General features: G+C 38.8%; 3 protein-coding genes across 4 annotated transcripts; all 3 read right to left on the reverse strand.

Annotated features, from left to right (window-relative positions):
* Positions 1 to 38: 38 nt before the first annotated feature.
* On the reverse strand, positions 39 to 3499 carry gprin1 (G protein regulated inducer of neurite outgrowth 1). The gene is made up of 2 exons (XM_077733661.1): positions 3208 to 3499; positions 39 to 2895 (listed from the first exon to the last, which is right to left on the reverse strand). The coding sequence occupies exon 2, from the start codon at positions 2872 to 2874 to the stop codon at positions 1249 to 1251; it is 1626 nt and encodes a 541-aa protein (XP_077589787.1). The 5' UTR covers positions 2875 to 2895; positions 3208 to 3499; the 3' UTR covers positions 39 to 1248.
* An 850-nt stretch (positions 3500 to 4349) lies between these two features.
* adirf (adipogenesis regulatory factor) lies at positions 4350 to 5363 on the reverse strand. Of its 2 annotated transcripts, none has more exons than XM_077733672.1 (3): positions 5190 to 5363; positions 5056 to 5118; positions 4350 to 4661 (listed from the first exon to the last, which is right to left on the reverse strand). In XM_077733672.1, exons 1-3 carry the CDS (start codon positions 5266 to 5268, stop codon positions 4561 to 4563), a joined length of 243 nt encoding a protein of 80 aa, XP_077589798.1. In that variant the 5' UTR covers positions 5269 to 5363; the 3' UTR covers positions 4350 to 4560. The 2 variants fall into 2 exon arrangements, with proteins under 2 accessions (XP_077589798.1, XP_077589797.1); XM_077733671.1 differs by having other exon boundaries at positions 4350 to 4664; positions 5190 to 5357.
* Positions 5364 to 5704: 341 nt separating this feature from the next.
* sncb (synuclein, beta) lies at positions 5705 to 14417 on the reverse strand. Its single transcript, XM_077733670.1, has 6 exons — positions 14249 to 14417; positions 13358 to 13491; positions 10181 to 10210; positions 9955 to 10040; positions 8233 to 8319; positions 5705 to 6451 (listed from the first exon to the last, which is right to left on the reverse strand). Exons 2-6 carry the CDS (start codon positions 13476 to 13478, stop codon positions 6422 to 6424), a joined length of 354 nt encoding a protein of 117 aa, XP_077589796.1. The 5' UTR covers positions 13479 to 13491; positions 14249 to 14417; the 3' UTR covers positions 5705 to 6421.
* Between the last annotated feature and the right edge of the window lie 1086 nt (positions 14418 to 15503).

Consider the following 15503-nt stretch of genomic DNA (forward strand, 5'->3'; position numbering starts at 1 on the left):
CAGACTATCATCGCTGAAACCAAAGTACATCAAAGATATGAGAGAAAGAGATAGCATGGCTTTATTTCTAATAACAATTAAATATAAATGGCAAACAGGGCGGTAAGAACGACATATGGCTGAAGTCAGAACTTCTGATCATGATTGCGTTCTTGTGCTCTGATTTTTATCCACATTTTCACAAAGCAAGTAAAAAAAGCACTGGCGCGATTAAAAAGCACACTACAAGACACTACACACTATATTAAGGACTCCTCTCACGCAACGTTTAGATTCAGAATTCATATCCCACACAAAATTTGCCCTTATTTAACAGCACAAAACTCACTAGTTTGTTGAAGAATTGGTAAAACTTGCTGCCATGTTCATGCACAAAGTGATTTAGGAATAAAATCAGTTATACAAAGGGAGAGTAGAAAGTAAAGGGTGGTTTTAACATTTAAAGAAAATCGTAATAGCAATAATGAGTTTAAAATACAGTGGAAACAAGTAAAGTAAACATGGATAAAGTGTAACATTTTGGATTTAGAATTCGCTTGGCAAGACCAAGTGTTGAGTCTTGCTATTCACTAAATTATCTAAAGAAAGTAAATCATATATATATTTTTACTGAGGAGATACTAAATCAACTACCATGCATGCAGAAAACATAACAGTTAATAATGATTTGCATTAAAAAAAAACAGCAACCTGTAAACAATAAACAGCATCTTTTACTGCACTGAAGACATTATTTCAAAGTTCACCACCAACAAATTAGCATACATTACTTCTTAGAACATATCAATCAAGTAACCATAGATCTCAAAATGTTCTGCATCGACTGCCTGCTGTCAGACGCCATTCATCCATCACAGTTGAGGGACGCTTGAGGGTCTCCCAGAAGTTTACGGATGAAAGTTGGACTGTGATTGCCGCCAATACTATACACAAACACTTCCTCATATTGTCAATATGATCTAAAACTAAGAGACGTTGTGCTATTGACCCTTTTAAAAATGTCCAATGATACATTCACCATTTAAGACACCATATAAAATAAGGTTGTCTTTCACATTAGAACCTGAAATTCTCACCAAATCACGTTTCGGACCACATTCTAATTTTGGACGTTCCACTTGATCGGCTGAAGGAAAGTCTACAGAATGCACAGCCGAGGCTACCCGCGTGCGCCTCGGTCACCTAAGACAGGCTAAAGGCCATTTAGTAAATCATTGAAATTCTTACTTCTCATCTCCTACTATAAAATTACTCCGTAGTATGTGCTTTGGCGCAACAATGAGGCTGCTGCATGTTCTCCATCAGAAGTCGAAATGGATTTCTTCTATTGTGGCCCACTTTGTCATCCCGCTCCCTCCTCTTTCCTGCCCGGCACCTACCGGAGCCTCCCTGCATGGCGTCGTAGACCAGCGGTGTGGCCGAGGGGTTGAGCGGCGGAGGGGGAGGCAACGAGGGCGGGCTTTTTTGCTTCTTCACCTGTTTCTCCAGGTGTTTCTGAATGGCCGAACCCAGCACTGCCACTTCCACCACTGCCCCATACACCTCCCAAGTCATTCCCTTCTCGTCCCAACTCACCTCCTGCACCACCTCCTCGATCTTCTCCTCGTCATCTTCACCTTCTTCCTCCTCATTACCCTCACTTTCTTCTTCTTCTTCTTCTTCTTCTTTTTTATTATCGCTTTCCTTTTCTTCCATGTTCTCCTCTGTGATGGCTTCTTTTCCAATTTCGGGAAAAGTCGTAGCTACGGGCGTTCTCGGTGTCATTGGTGCCGTAGCAATAGAACGGTACTGCACTTGCTGACTCATTGTAGTCTCTGCTTCGGTTCCTTCGCCGCAACTCGGAAAGCGGAAGGCCTGGTCGCCATCGGGAGGAGTCATAGGACTAGTGGCCACAGAGTGGCACTGCACCACTTCTAGACTCACCTGAGTGCGGATATTGTGATATCCATCAGGAGCGGGAGACTCAGGAATAGGCGGCCGAGAAACATCTTTCTTCTCATGAAGAACGTCTTCAATTTCTCGTTGTGTCTCGACCTTGTTGTCATTTTCTTTATCTTCATCAATCTTGATAACCTCTTGCTCTTTTTGTTTCACCTCGTCGTTATCATAGTGAGTGACTAAGATGGTAATGTCTTGTTCCATGCTACCCATCCGTTGTTGCTTATTTTGGCGATTGTGATCCTCCCCCTTTGAGTTCGATTCAACTCGTGCTGGGGGATTCGTTTGCGACCTGTTCCCGTCTCTTTCTGCCAATGCCGGGAAAGCTGAGGTGGAGGGTGTCTTGGGGGTCATGGGAGATGTGGCCACTGAACAAAACTCCACTTGCTCACCCATCTGCATTCCAACATTAGCTCCAAAAATCCCGAAGGAGCTTGGGAAGATAAATGAATGAGCCCCCTCAGGCGGGGTCATGGGGCTGGTGGCAGCCGATTGACACTGGACCACTTCCAGGCTCACCTGTGTGCGCATATGTTGTTGGCCGAAAGGTGCGGGGGAATTTGGGCCGAAGGGGTCCGCACTTGACGATAGAGGAAACGAGACTGTGTCCTCTGCTGTGTTGTCTGTGTTTTGAATGGTCTCATCCATGGCTGTGTCTTTGTCACTTTCTGATTGTTGTGTTAAAAGGACATTCTGCTCACTGTCACAATCATTTTGAAGACCAGACTGCGAGCTACCGTCAGGACCCTTGTCTGAGTTTGCTTCTTTTGTATTCTCCGCAAAGCTGTGCTCATCATCATTATCACAGGGCTGTTCTATCCGACTGCCTCCTCGACCCATTGAGTCTTGATTGGTGTTCGTAAGCGGACCTTCAAGCACACTGTCGGCATTAGAGTCTTTACGGAAACCTTTTGTTTCATCCTTAAGACTTCCCATTTTGTCTTGCGTAAGATTTTTCTGCAGGGGGGGAAAAGCTGTGCTGATCGATATTGTTTACACGAACCAGCACATCATATAATATAAGCAAAATCTTCTCTAATGATTTCTTCATTTGCATTTCTTTTAAAAATTGTTTTTATTTCTATACTATTTGAATTACATGGATACATTTTTCCAACACTGTGTCTCATTTGCTATGCTTTAGTTTTCATAGTACATTTTAAATGAATGTTATGAAGAAATTGCATATAAGGAGCATTGTGGAGTTAATCAAAATACACATCAACACGTACAATCGTGATATGATAAAAGAAAAAGCTTGCAATGTACCTGAGCAGTCGATTCAGAGCAAAGAAGTCTTCACGAGACAATCTGGCACATTTAGGTCAAACATGGTTGGAACTTCATGTTGAGGGATCCTCAATGTACGGTGTTCTCCTCTTGACTGCTGTGGATACAGGTTTGTCTGTTGAAGAATCTGTCTGAGCCAATCGTCACTCTTTGAATCTGTGGCTGCTGTGCCTGTTGAAAAGCTTCACATTTCCAGTTTCCCTGGAAACCACGCTTGGGTTCTTGTGGTGAGTGGTGAGGACAAAAATCTATGTTCGGCTCTCATCGGCAATTCATAGTAATTAATGTCTCTTTCTGGGGGTCAACAATGGGATGTGCAACATTGGACTAAACGGATTTGGACAAACAGTTCATGCAAGATGTGAATGAATTCCACAAATTGACAGCGACAAGCTTTAAATATGAATATTTTTCATTGATTACACAGTAACTTTGGCTTGTTACCATTTAAAATAAAAAACATAAACACATGCTGTCCATATACATAGACATCCCATTTTGGGCCATAAAGGTTAACAGCAACCATACTAGTGGTGCCAAAACAAAATAGCTCTAAAAGTTTCAGTTGTATCGACTTTAATGTTATTTAGTGCTATTGACGTCACTCTATCAACATCATTAGCGATAAATACTATTTTTTATTGGATTTACTTCATCCATACTGGTAAAAAAAATCTTTGTTGCACCAAAAAAGAGATTAGAGCCTGAAGGAGTCTGAATGGAGCCACCCACTCATAAACACTTGTGCACGACCATGTCTTTTATACAACATCCCTGCTTTTATATTGAAGACGTTCAAAGCCCCATACTGAATGTATCAATTTAATGTTTGTATTCAACTAATTCATATTGTTTCTTTTTCCTGATAGGCAAGAATAGTATGTTGCATCTTGGCTAGAACACAGTGTGCTGCCTGAACTGAAGTATTCTTACCACTAATTCAAAGGCCTCCACCATTCTCTGGCCCCCACAGAGTTCTGTTGCCTAGCAACCGCGTAGTGTGATGGAAGGAGGTGTGTTGCCGAGAGCCAAGGTAAACGAACGTGCTCTCATGAGCCTGCCAAAGGTTGTTCATAATAGACTATCAGTGAGCAACCAAAACTGTCTTTGCAACATATAGATAAGGAAAGAGAAATGTTTTATTTGGCAAAGTAGTCACACATACAAAATACAGAAGGGTTAGACAAGAGTGAAAGGGGAGAATGCCATTTTTGGAATGTTAGTTTAGAGTTTGTTGATACGATCCCATTCCAGTGCCGAGAACCTGTCGAGGATTCTGATGCTGCTCCCCATGGCGAGTTGGCTTCGAGTTTAGCAAGATGGTCGAAGGGATCACTTGGTCTCCTGTTTCTGTCCGAGCTCCTTGATTGTGTCTGTAGTCTTGTCGGTAGCTTTATCTATGGCTGTTTGGCACTGTTTGCTTGCCTCTTGAGCTACTGCATACATTTAGGGAATAATAGAAAACAGCATCTTAAAAAAAAATCTTAATATAACAAGATTCAGGCTAATCTAAAAGAAGGTAATTGGTAATTTTCAGAAAATTCAAGTTTAAATTTGACTATAGGGGAGAAAAAAAAACCCCAAGATTCACCTAGTATACTCAGTTTTCTTTTAAATATCACCAAATACTATTTAATCTAACAATCAATCTATTATTACATAAATGCTTCTGCCTGTTGGTCATTACCTTAAAAAACATCAAACATTTTTATAGATCCATCAAATATACAAATGCTTATTTCAAAATATTTTGGTTCTTGTGTAAACCTGAGGATTGAAGTATATAGTGATATAGTATAGAAATATTTTTTTTAACATGTACATTACCCGCATTGGCTGTTTCTTTGGATGAGTCTGCCACCTGCTGCACAGCTTCTTGAGCTGCCTGCACTGAAAACATGTAACATTACTTGGTAAACATATTTAAAACATCCATGATCAACGACTAAAAGTATATTTACCTGCAGTTTCTTTGACCCCTTTGACTGCGGAGTGAGTACTGCCTTTTAGGCCCTCAAATGACTTCTTCAACGAGGCCATGGTTCCTCTCTTGGTCCCTGTGGGTTCCACTGCATGGGCTTGATCAGACTGTACACTGCAATCTGGGCGGCTGGTTTAATATCCTCGGTTTGAGGCAGACACTGGTGAGCCTGCACGTTCCAGTTGGATTAACCAGGACAAAACCGTCTCTCAGAGGGTCCGGTCAGACTGGCATCCTGGCAGCTTTGCCAGGAGCTTTCGCAGCAAATTTTCAACGTCCTGACCCGGATGCCAAAAAAGAATAAAACACTTAAACGCACACACACACACACACACACACACACACACACACACACACACACACACACACACACACACACACACACACACACACACACACACACACACACACACACAATTCATCAAATTCAAAGGTTATCAACTATTATGACACAACATTAATTTTTTCATTTTTTATTTACAGAGGATTTGCATGTCTGGCTTAACACAAACCTTTTTTATTGACAAGTCCTGCATTTTAAAGCACATTTTTGATATGACAACCATTATGATTTCAAGACATAATATAGTAACTTTAGGTTGTTAAAATCGTCAGTACACACAAACACACCCACACACACAAACATGTATACTTTCCATCTCCAACAGATAGTTTACTGGAATGATTTCACAAGCAACTAGAAAGATACAAAGTAAAAAAGAAACAACAGAAATACTTCAAAACATTAAAAAAATCCCATAGTAAACAACCAGGCATCGTCAACACTTAAAAGAGGATTTTGTATTAATATTTCCTTGCAATTTAGACTTTTTTTTTGCTCCCAATGTTCTCATTGGAAGTTGATGAACATCTATTACACATTTCTAAATATACATATACACACAAAGTACACATTCACAAGCCCCACTTCTGGTCTCATTTCATTGGGAGGGAATCAAGGAAATGAGACAGTGAAGGACAATCCTACAGCTCAATAATTACCGACACCCAACACATTACATTGAGAACATTTACAATATATAATCATAAAAGATTTCTTTTTGTTGAAGGAAGAACATTTTTTCTGTGGGGATTCTTGTCGTTTTTGTAGTTTTCTTTTTTGGAACAGGAGAATAATTGGAATAGTATTTGTCCTTTATTATTATAAATAATGTTGTGCTGCTGGTTGAATGGTGGCTCGCACTGATGCTTTTATGCCTCTGGCTCGTAGTCTTGACTCTCCTGTTGGGTGAACAATCATTAATGTTATGACATGAAGACCCCAAATAACATTTCTTGATGGCATATTCTAAAGCTGTTGTTTTTTAGACAACTAGAATTTGTGTTCATTAATAAATCCTTGGCAAATTTGCTGTCACCTCATATAAAACTAACCGAACAAGCTATATTTGGATTTTTTAATATAATTTTTTAGCTCAGGGGTGTCCTAACTTTTTCTTCCAAGCTTCAATTAAAAAAAAATCTAAAAATGTCAGTGCCAACTTGTAATGCTTCTACTTTTATTTGTTAAAGTAGTACCAGAAATAGATATTCCCTCAACCATATAATATATTATAATTAAATATAAGATAAAAAAGAAAAATCTATTAAAATATTCATAAAAAAAATATTAATCAAGTATTAGTGAACCAGATTCAATGCAATTTGAGGTCATTTCTTTTTATTGTTATGGCAAACATGATTTCTAATGATAAATAATTTAAATGCATGACAATGAATGATTATATTTGTAAAGACTATTTGCAACAACTGCTGTGGCCTAGCATCTAAATCTGTAGGATGACGTCAACACACCAGTTGTACTTGGTTCAATGTGGCTGCACTGCCTCTAGAAGGAAGCAGAGGGCTATACAAGAGCGTCAAGGACAAGTAGTGGTGGTCTCATCCTCAGCCTCAGCATCTTGTCACCACACGCCTCCTCACATTATGAAATCATTGAATTCACAGTTTCTACAAAACCTGTCATACATTTGTTTTCACCCAATCAAAATAGGCATGCTTCCATAAGTCAACGCAGAGAGAGATGTGAATGGAAATGGACCCGCTTCAGAATTCACATTTACAGCAATGCAGGGAGACCTAGACGTTACCCACAATGCACTAAGGCTGCAGACGTCATCACCACACCCATTCTGACCATGAGCGTGTAGGGATGGGGGAGGGGAAGGAGATGCAGGCGTGTAAATAGAAGAACATGGATGGGATGAGCTGATGCCTGGCACAAATGAGATTGATGAGAATATATTTTTTCCTCTGATATTAATGGGGGACAAGAAGAGGAAGGTAACGGAAATTAAAAAGCTACATATGAGATTGAATCATTTTTGGAGTACACATCAAACTCAATAGCTGTCATTGATATACAATCCGCCCTCCCAGTCAAAATGGATTGGACCTCTAATGCATTCAATGGCATTGAAATATGCACATTCACAGCCAATCCTGCCAGTTAATAATAATAATTGCAAAAACAAACACCGAAGAGTATTAATGTTTTAAAAAATAATTGTATTAATAATTGAAATTGTATTTATTTTTATTTAATAACATTTCATTATGTTTTAATGGTCTTCATTAATTAAAAATACGTTGACTTCGGTGTGGGCAAGCGTGGGCTCGATTCCCGCTGGTGGTGGTATGATTGGGAGTCCGGATGGTCGTTTCTCTCTCTGTGTGCTCTACGACAGACTGCCGACCAATCTAGGGATTAGTCTACCTTTCGCATGAAGACAGCTGGGTTAGGCTCCAGTAACCCCCGCAACCATTTCGAGGATGGTTGTTATGGAAGATGAATAAAGAAATATTTCGCCGTTTTCAGAATTTACGGATAGTTGTTTGCCTCATCAGATTTGCCATTTATGTCTCACGAAACATTGTTGTTCTACTCTAAATGGACTCATCCCAGATTGTAAAACAAAATGTTTTTGTGTTTCGAAAAGCATGTGAACATAACAACATGGGACATCAGACGTGTGTGTGAACGTGTGGTGAAAACGGATCACCTGCTGGGTGTCATCATATGTCTCTCCTTCTGGATCCAGCATTCCCTCTGACTGGCCCTCCATGGCCTCCTGCCCATATTCCTCAGGCTGAGAGCACACAGATACAAGACAAATAGGTAGGTTGACAATTACTCAACTTAGTGTCTATGTAAACAGACCTATATGTAGCTTTCTATGTATATATACAGTGTGTATGCATGTGTATGTATTAAAATGAATTGGACGTTAATACTGAAAAAATTAAATGAATACATTTAAACCAAATTCACTTTTTTTACCCAATTTTAATGTTTGTGTATGTATGTCATCGCGTAGCATCGACTATTTCCTTACTCGAAGGTTTGCTCATCCCTAATAGGCAACAATGAAACCTAAAAACAAAGCTTGTGGGTCATCACTCTTATTTTTAAACCTCCACTAATCAAGTCAATTAGGTCAGAGAACAGACCATAATCCTATGGGCTCAGTCTTACTGCAAGGGAAACCACCCCAGGCAGACACTACCTCCCCTCTATTTGGCACAACAGTAGATACTAATGAGCTCTGGAAGACTCACCTCATGGTCTGTGACTAACAGACACAAATGATGCCAATGAAGATTATTAGCAACCTTTGGTCAGAGTTTAGAAGTAAACAGTAGTGTTGCCCTGAAAGATTTATCTACACATCAATAAGATTGAGTATCTCAGGAAAGCATTGGATAGAGTCCAACTGTGAGGATGAAGGCTTAGAAAATGATGTGGAGCTCTTTTCCAATCACATTCTACCAGAATTAGACAGCATATCAACATTAGACAGCCAATATGCATGAAAAAGTTTGTTTTTACAGTGAATGGCACAATTTTGAACATGAAATTATTTTTTTTGTATGTGTTAAAAATGGGTAAAATGTGCACGACCCCTTTGGAATGTTCAATAATGCAAAATTCCACCTGAATGTTGGATATTCTTGCATCTACGAGAACATTTTTGTTAAAGTTTTTGTTGCCAGAGAAGTTTCAATCTGTTGTAAAAATCGATTCAGCTTGGATAGCCGCCAGCAAATTCACACATTTTAAAAAGAAATAGAAAATAATAAGATAGAAATGAAAAGCATATTGTATAGGGAAATAACCATGCAGAAGCTGTGGGTGTTTATTTACTCAGTCGTCTATGCTACATAAAGGTTTATCGATGTTTTTTTCCTACATTAAATAAATAAGCTCTAAAAGTTTTGCGGACAAATTCTCATTTTCTCTACAGAGAATCTATCTTTCTTATCATTATTTCTTTTTGTTAAGGTAATTAGCTGTTATGGTGCAATGCTCACCACTTTGTCTTTCAACTACAGGCTGTCATCTTAAAATGTTATGTCTGCCGTGCCTGTAAATTTGATTAATCATTAACTGTAGCATATTGTAGACACAGTAAAATAACAACTAAGTAACCATATCACCTGAGAAGAATAAAGGAAGCATCTATTTAAGTTGGCTAATTAATTCAAGCGGACAATGCAGCAGACAACTAATTGGTGCAGTTAAAATACTTTTCTGCTGAGTGATCAGTTTAAGCAAGAGCACACTACACTACAGTACTAAAAGACTTGATAAGGCACTTTCAAGGTTTCGATTAATATTTCAAAATAAAAAATGCAATAGAATATATTGATTAGATATATATATGACTGAATTTCTTATGTTTCTTATGATTTTGGCTCTGAACTCATAAAATTTGGATCCATACGTTAATGTCAGATGGGAATTCATCCTTCTTCAGTAGGCCAGTAGCTGCAGCAATATTCCCCATCGCTCCAGTGGTCTTCTCAGCCACTACAAACAGTCACATAGACAATATTTCATCAGAAACCTTTTTCAGATTAAAATTGTCACAACCTTAAAAACAATAATATAATTTGGCAAGATTAACTCAAATGGCTCCAATTGGAATAACATTAGGAAAAATAACTCACCTGTTCCAACACTGTCTTTGGCCTTGCTACCTAGATAGAAAAAAAATCCAAAGATTTACAACAAAAATATTGGTAACATTTAAAACAAGCATTAAAATTATGTTTTAATGATCATATTTGGAACAGATTTACAATATCTTAACCTGCAATTGCAGTGGTGGGAAAATGTGTTGCTAAATGTCACAGTAAGGTGTCATTGTTAGAGGCAATTAAACTCTACATTGCAATGTAAAAAAATGTCTTACCAGATGTGTGAAAAGCTTGCTTGGTTTATGACATGTTCCCATTTGCAAAATTAGCAGAGCACTTTCACTCTCAATGTCCCAGAGAAAATTGGCTGACTATAAAATTGGGACAGAATGTGTTGGGTCGTATAAAGTGATATATTGCCTAATTCTTTTGTCCAAAAATGACATCAGCCCCCTAAAACCAGACAGTCATCTCCTAATGTATGATGAAGTCAATCTAGCAATAACTAGCTCGGACACTATGTGCAATATTCTACATTTTCTTGCATTGTGATTACTTTCCATAAGCATCCACATTATCGGATCTGTAAAGGCATACATTCAAGTTTATTCAGTTAATTTTAAATACATGAGTATGATTTATAAAAGTGATATCATTCATGAGCAATAGATAGTAGTTCTTAAAGTATCACAGTAAGCCAATAAATCCTTGTTACAACTACAGCAGTAGTTTAGGATTGTATTCTTTGCAATCATGCGAAAGTAATAGTAATAATTTATGATGATTGTTAGGACTGTTTTAGGGCTGGACCACAAAGCTCACATCTAAAACTGGCCACAGCTTTGATGGCACCAGGGAGCAATTTTTCTATGAAAAGTAAACACAGTTGCTTAAAATACCACCACAGTATTTATAATTGTTCGACCTTTTGACAGCTCTCATCCATCTACACTTTTATTTACTGTGCACTCAGTGCTCCTGAATTTGATCTCACATCTACATGCATTATTGCTCCCCAAAGACTATTAAAGAGAAAATGATGAAGCTTTCTACAAACAACGGCTTCAGAGTAAACGTAAATCAAGGAAATGCATCCAAGGGGAAAACAACAAAGTAGTGGACAACCCTGAAAAAAAAACACCTTAAAAAGGTCCACAAATGATGACTATCGCTACAGAAGGAAAGCTCTTACATGTTTAATAATTTATAGGTTGCCTGGAAAACATAAACCAAGTAAAGAGCAGGTTGACCTGTTTCTAATTAGTATTTTACTAGCCCAAGATTGTTTAAAAAAAGCTGTCACTATGAAGCATTGCTGTTTTAGACAGTTGTAGTCATAAACATTAGTTAAAAACAAACCAAACATTTTGTTTTAATTGTGTGGGTAGCTGTAACTGCAATAAAACTTGAGATAAGCACAGTCTGCTCCCACCCACACATTCTCATCTATGAGGAGAACATGGCGGCACCCAGAGATTGCAATATTGGGACACGCTTATGTATGTCAGATAAATAACTTAATGTGTAGATTATGGCTGTGCGGCATTAGAAAGAGAAACATTAAGCTCCCTATTTTCTGAAGTGCTTGGATTTTGTAAAAAAAAATGACCTATATGTGCTACTGTTGATTGAGCAAGAATGCAAAAAGGTAGAATGTATTTTTTACATGGTGAAAAAAGGAAGTGTATTCATTCATTTGGCAGATTCACTCTATGTAATCATAAAATGCAGTATTTTGTGGGCCTTGAAAGATCACTCAAAGTCCTCTGAAATCCTTTAGGGTCACAACACATGCAGCAGAGTGAATCTTGTCAGTTCTCTAAGATGACATATGAGGGCACCTTTGGGCTTTTCTTAATGCCACGACATTAACTACTAAGATGGATGTGACGGAAAAAAACTGAAGAACTGCAGTCAAATCATCAAAGCAAGGTAAGGGACCAAAAATATTTTTTGGGGTTTTTGTGTGCCATATTGGTTCATTGTACTATAACACAGTACAAATCTGCGGGTATAAAGTAACATGTTTTTTTTCTGTTTTCAATACATCAAGGCATCCAGGTATTTTTCATTCTGGGGCATGGATGGAGAAGCGTAGATGTGCCACACGTATGCGGTGTCTCAAACCGCAAGCACAGATGGAGAATGCAAAAAAATGAACCTCCATGCATTTTGCCAACGACATCACTGGTTTGATCCTCATAATGAGTGACAAGCACATAGTAATTGGATTTCAGCTAAGATCTCATTGCAGGTACATCTGACAACTTGTATTATGTCAACTAGAAATGCAACTGAATGTGTAAGACCACATTGGTAGTGACAAACATCAGGATTTCACACAGATCCTATAAAATGGCACTTGGGGGCCTTTAAACAGGAAGATACATTAGAAAAACTGCAGTACTGAAAAATCCTGTTGGGATTTGACAAATATTTAGAGGTTAGAGTAATTTCCCAAGTTACCCCGCAATCTAATGATCCAACTACAGTTATACTACATCACACCTTGATAGGACATGCCAAGGACTAAAGTAGCACCTTAAGAATGAACTCTAGAAGAGGTTTACATTTCCTTTGGGATTTTCAAAGAAATGACACCAAAATAGCATCTCACAAATCTCGCTGTCCTTTTTCAACTGTGTCAATATTACATGGACAGCCAGTTTCATGATAATGTCCCTCACATTACGACTGTAATGATGAAATATTTCAAAGTGAAAGATTTCATAAAATATAGGCAAAATCCTAAAATTCCCTTGCTCATTGGCTTTGTCTGCAATCAAGTGCGCAGACATTTGGCACATACTGCCCAACCCCAACCCCCACCCCAACTCCTCTTCTAGCTCTATCAAGTGATGCAAAAGCCAACAGGAACATTCCAACCACCGAATCATCTTCACTACCAACACATTTCCCCACACTGCACTGATTTACAATTTCAGAGATTGATGTTATTTTGTAGCCGGTTGTTAAAACGGTCTCCATAATTAATGACACAGTTCATCGACCTGAATAAATTAAACACATGCATTGATCATTCATCTGTCGGAATGAATAACAGAATTAATGCTGAGGTGAGAACATATTTTTAAAGAGTGCAACCATATTTTACATAACTATAGAAACACTAATTAAATGAATAGAATATTTAGTGTGACTGTTTGTCCTTGGTCACACAGTACAGGGAGATATCATATTTCTTACCTACGAACATAACTCCTTCTTTAGTCTTCTCAGCAGCCACGGCAACACCTTCCTTGGTCTTTTCTGCAGCCACTGCCACACCCTCCTTGGCTTTGGACAAACCCTTCATTAACACGTCCATCTTGGTGGAGCAACTACCGGTAAGGAAACACATGCCAACTCAATAAACATGCATAACACACAAGGTGTTTCATGCCAAAAAAATGTCACTGTATGTTACATAATACTGAATTACCATAAAGCATATTAATAAAAAGCAATGTGACCATCAGGGTTTGTTAAAATGAGAATTCCAGCGACCCCTATGGTGAATTCTGATAGCTGCAGTCCGGTACACAGGCTGGCAGGAGGAAGAAAAAAACCCACAGTACTGTTCACTCATGCATTCAAGCCAGGTCCTTTTCAACATCCTCCTCCATGCATAAAATATTCAAAGGTGAAAAGATTTCAATGAAATGGTTAATTGTGTAGGGGTTCATTAATTATTGCTCACATGTAATGCTACGCTCACTATGTGGGAGGATGCCTGCCTAGGAAAAAAAAAACGTTTTTTTCTTTTTAATGTGGGGACTGCACAGTACTATATTAATGGAGGGGGCTTTTATTGCTGGGGGATGGTAACACTGACATATCTACATGCATCACGGTATTAAAACATTTGTTCTAAATATTAATAAGAAATCAATTTAAACCGCAGTGGATGGCGTGTATTAATTTGCAGATTGGTTCATTTTGTTATAGCATTTATTGGAAAACGACAGAAATGAAGGAATCAGCCTATTGCAAGCGTTTGGTACAAACCTTGCACACGATGTCCTCAAATGATTGCAACTACACGCGTCAAGAAATAACACGTTTAAGGTAATTCACCAGTATGAAATGTGTTCTTACCTATTTACAGGTAGCCTCGACTTGTCCCCTTGGTAATGATGTCGTGCGATCGGGAGCAAGTACCGATTTTAAGAGCAGATAGCTTGCAATGATCACTTCGGTGGGCCTTCCTCACGATGATCTCCACCAACAGTGCGGCTGAGACCGTCACGTATCCCTTCCTTCCTCCCCTCCCCGACCCTCCCCTGCACGCCTCCACCCCATCACCAGCCTCCACGATATACTATTGATCACCCCCGAGCTCGATTTCACCACTACAATATACCCCTACCATCCCCACATTATTATTTGAAAACATTTGTTAATATATATTAGTTACCTTGAAGGAAGATGCTTCTAGGTTTGGGGAATATATTTGGTCATTGAAAACTAAATAAATCTTTATAAAGAAAACCCTATCGTTGGACATTATATTTTGTTCCAGTAGGCCACGAAATACCATATAGTAGTACAATACTAGATTATACTTATAGGTCACACTGGCTTACATGACCCAAAATGTGATATGTGATGTACTCATGTGTGATCACCAGGTCTTAAATCTATGTTGATATATAAAATATAGTCACTGCCTTCCAATTTATACTTAAACTGGGAGGATGCTACACATCAAATCCATTTAGACTGGGAGAGGTGACACTGATTATTCGCTGTTCAACGCTAGTGATAGTAGAAATACTCTACTATACTACTATCTTATTTTATCCCACCCCCTCTCGTCTCTGACGTGGGTAGAATGACGCAGTCCTCCGTGTGACGGGCGAACATTCACGATTTCCCCCCTCGAACTCCCCCCAGGTGCAAGGAAACCCCAGCTATCTTAAACTATCAGCCTCTCTTCTCCCCTAGAAGACCACAATAGGAAAATGGGAAAGGTGCGCCCGCCATATTGGCCTACATTCTGGGAATGTCGTCAAATGACAGTGTGAAGTGAAACACTCATTTCTCATGGAGGCCATCTACGTCGCCTTGTCTTCATTTTTCAATGTGCAGTCTCCGGTCAATGCGAGTTATTTAGCAGTGGACAGTGACGCTGTCTACGGTGATGAAAGAACTCTGTCCATGGTGCTGAAATGCAGTCCATAACCCGCGGCACAAAAATGTAGCAAAAGAAAGACATGGATACCCTGAAGAACACAAGTTTCGTACAATAAAAAGCCATAGAGTTGACAAATAAACGTGTCAGTGTAAGAAATTATAATTTATTAATGTTTTAAAAGCAAAGTTTGAGCCGAGGTTGCCCTCTTGTGGACAT

The sequence above is a fragment of the Stigmatopora nigra genome, chromosome 14 (assembly GCF_051989575.1).
Source record: "Stigmatopora nigra isolate UIUO_SnigA chromosome 14, RoL_Snig_1.1, whole genome shotgun sequence".
In the NCBI taxonomy this organism is placed as follows: Eukaryota; Metazoa; Chordata; class Actinopteri; order Syngnathiformes; family Syngnathidae; genus Stigmatopora; species Stigmatopora nigra.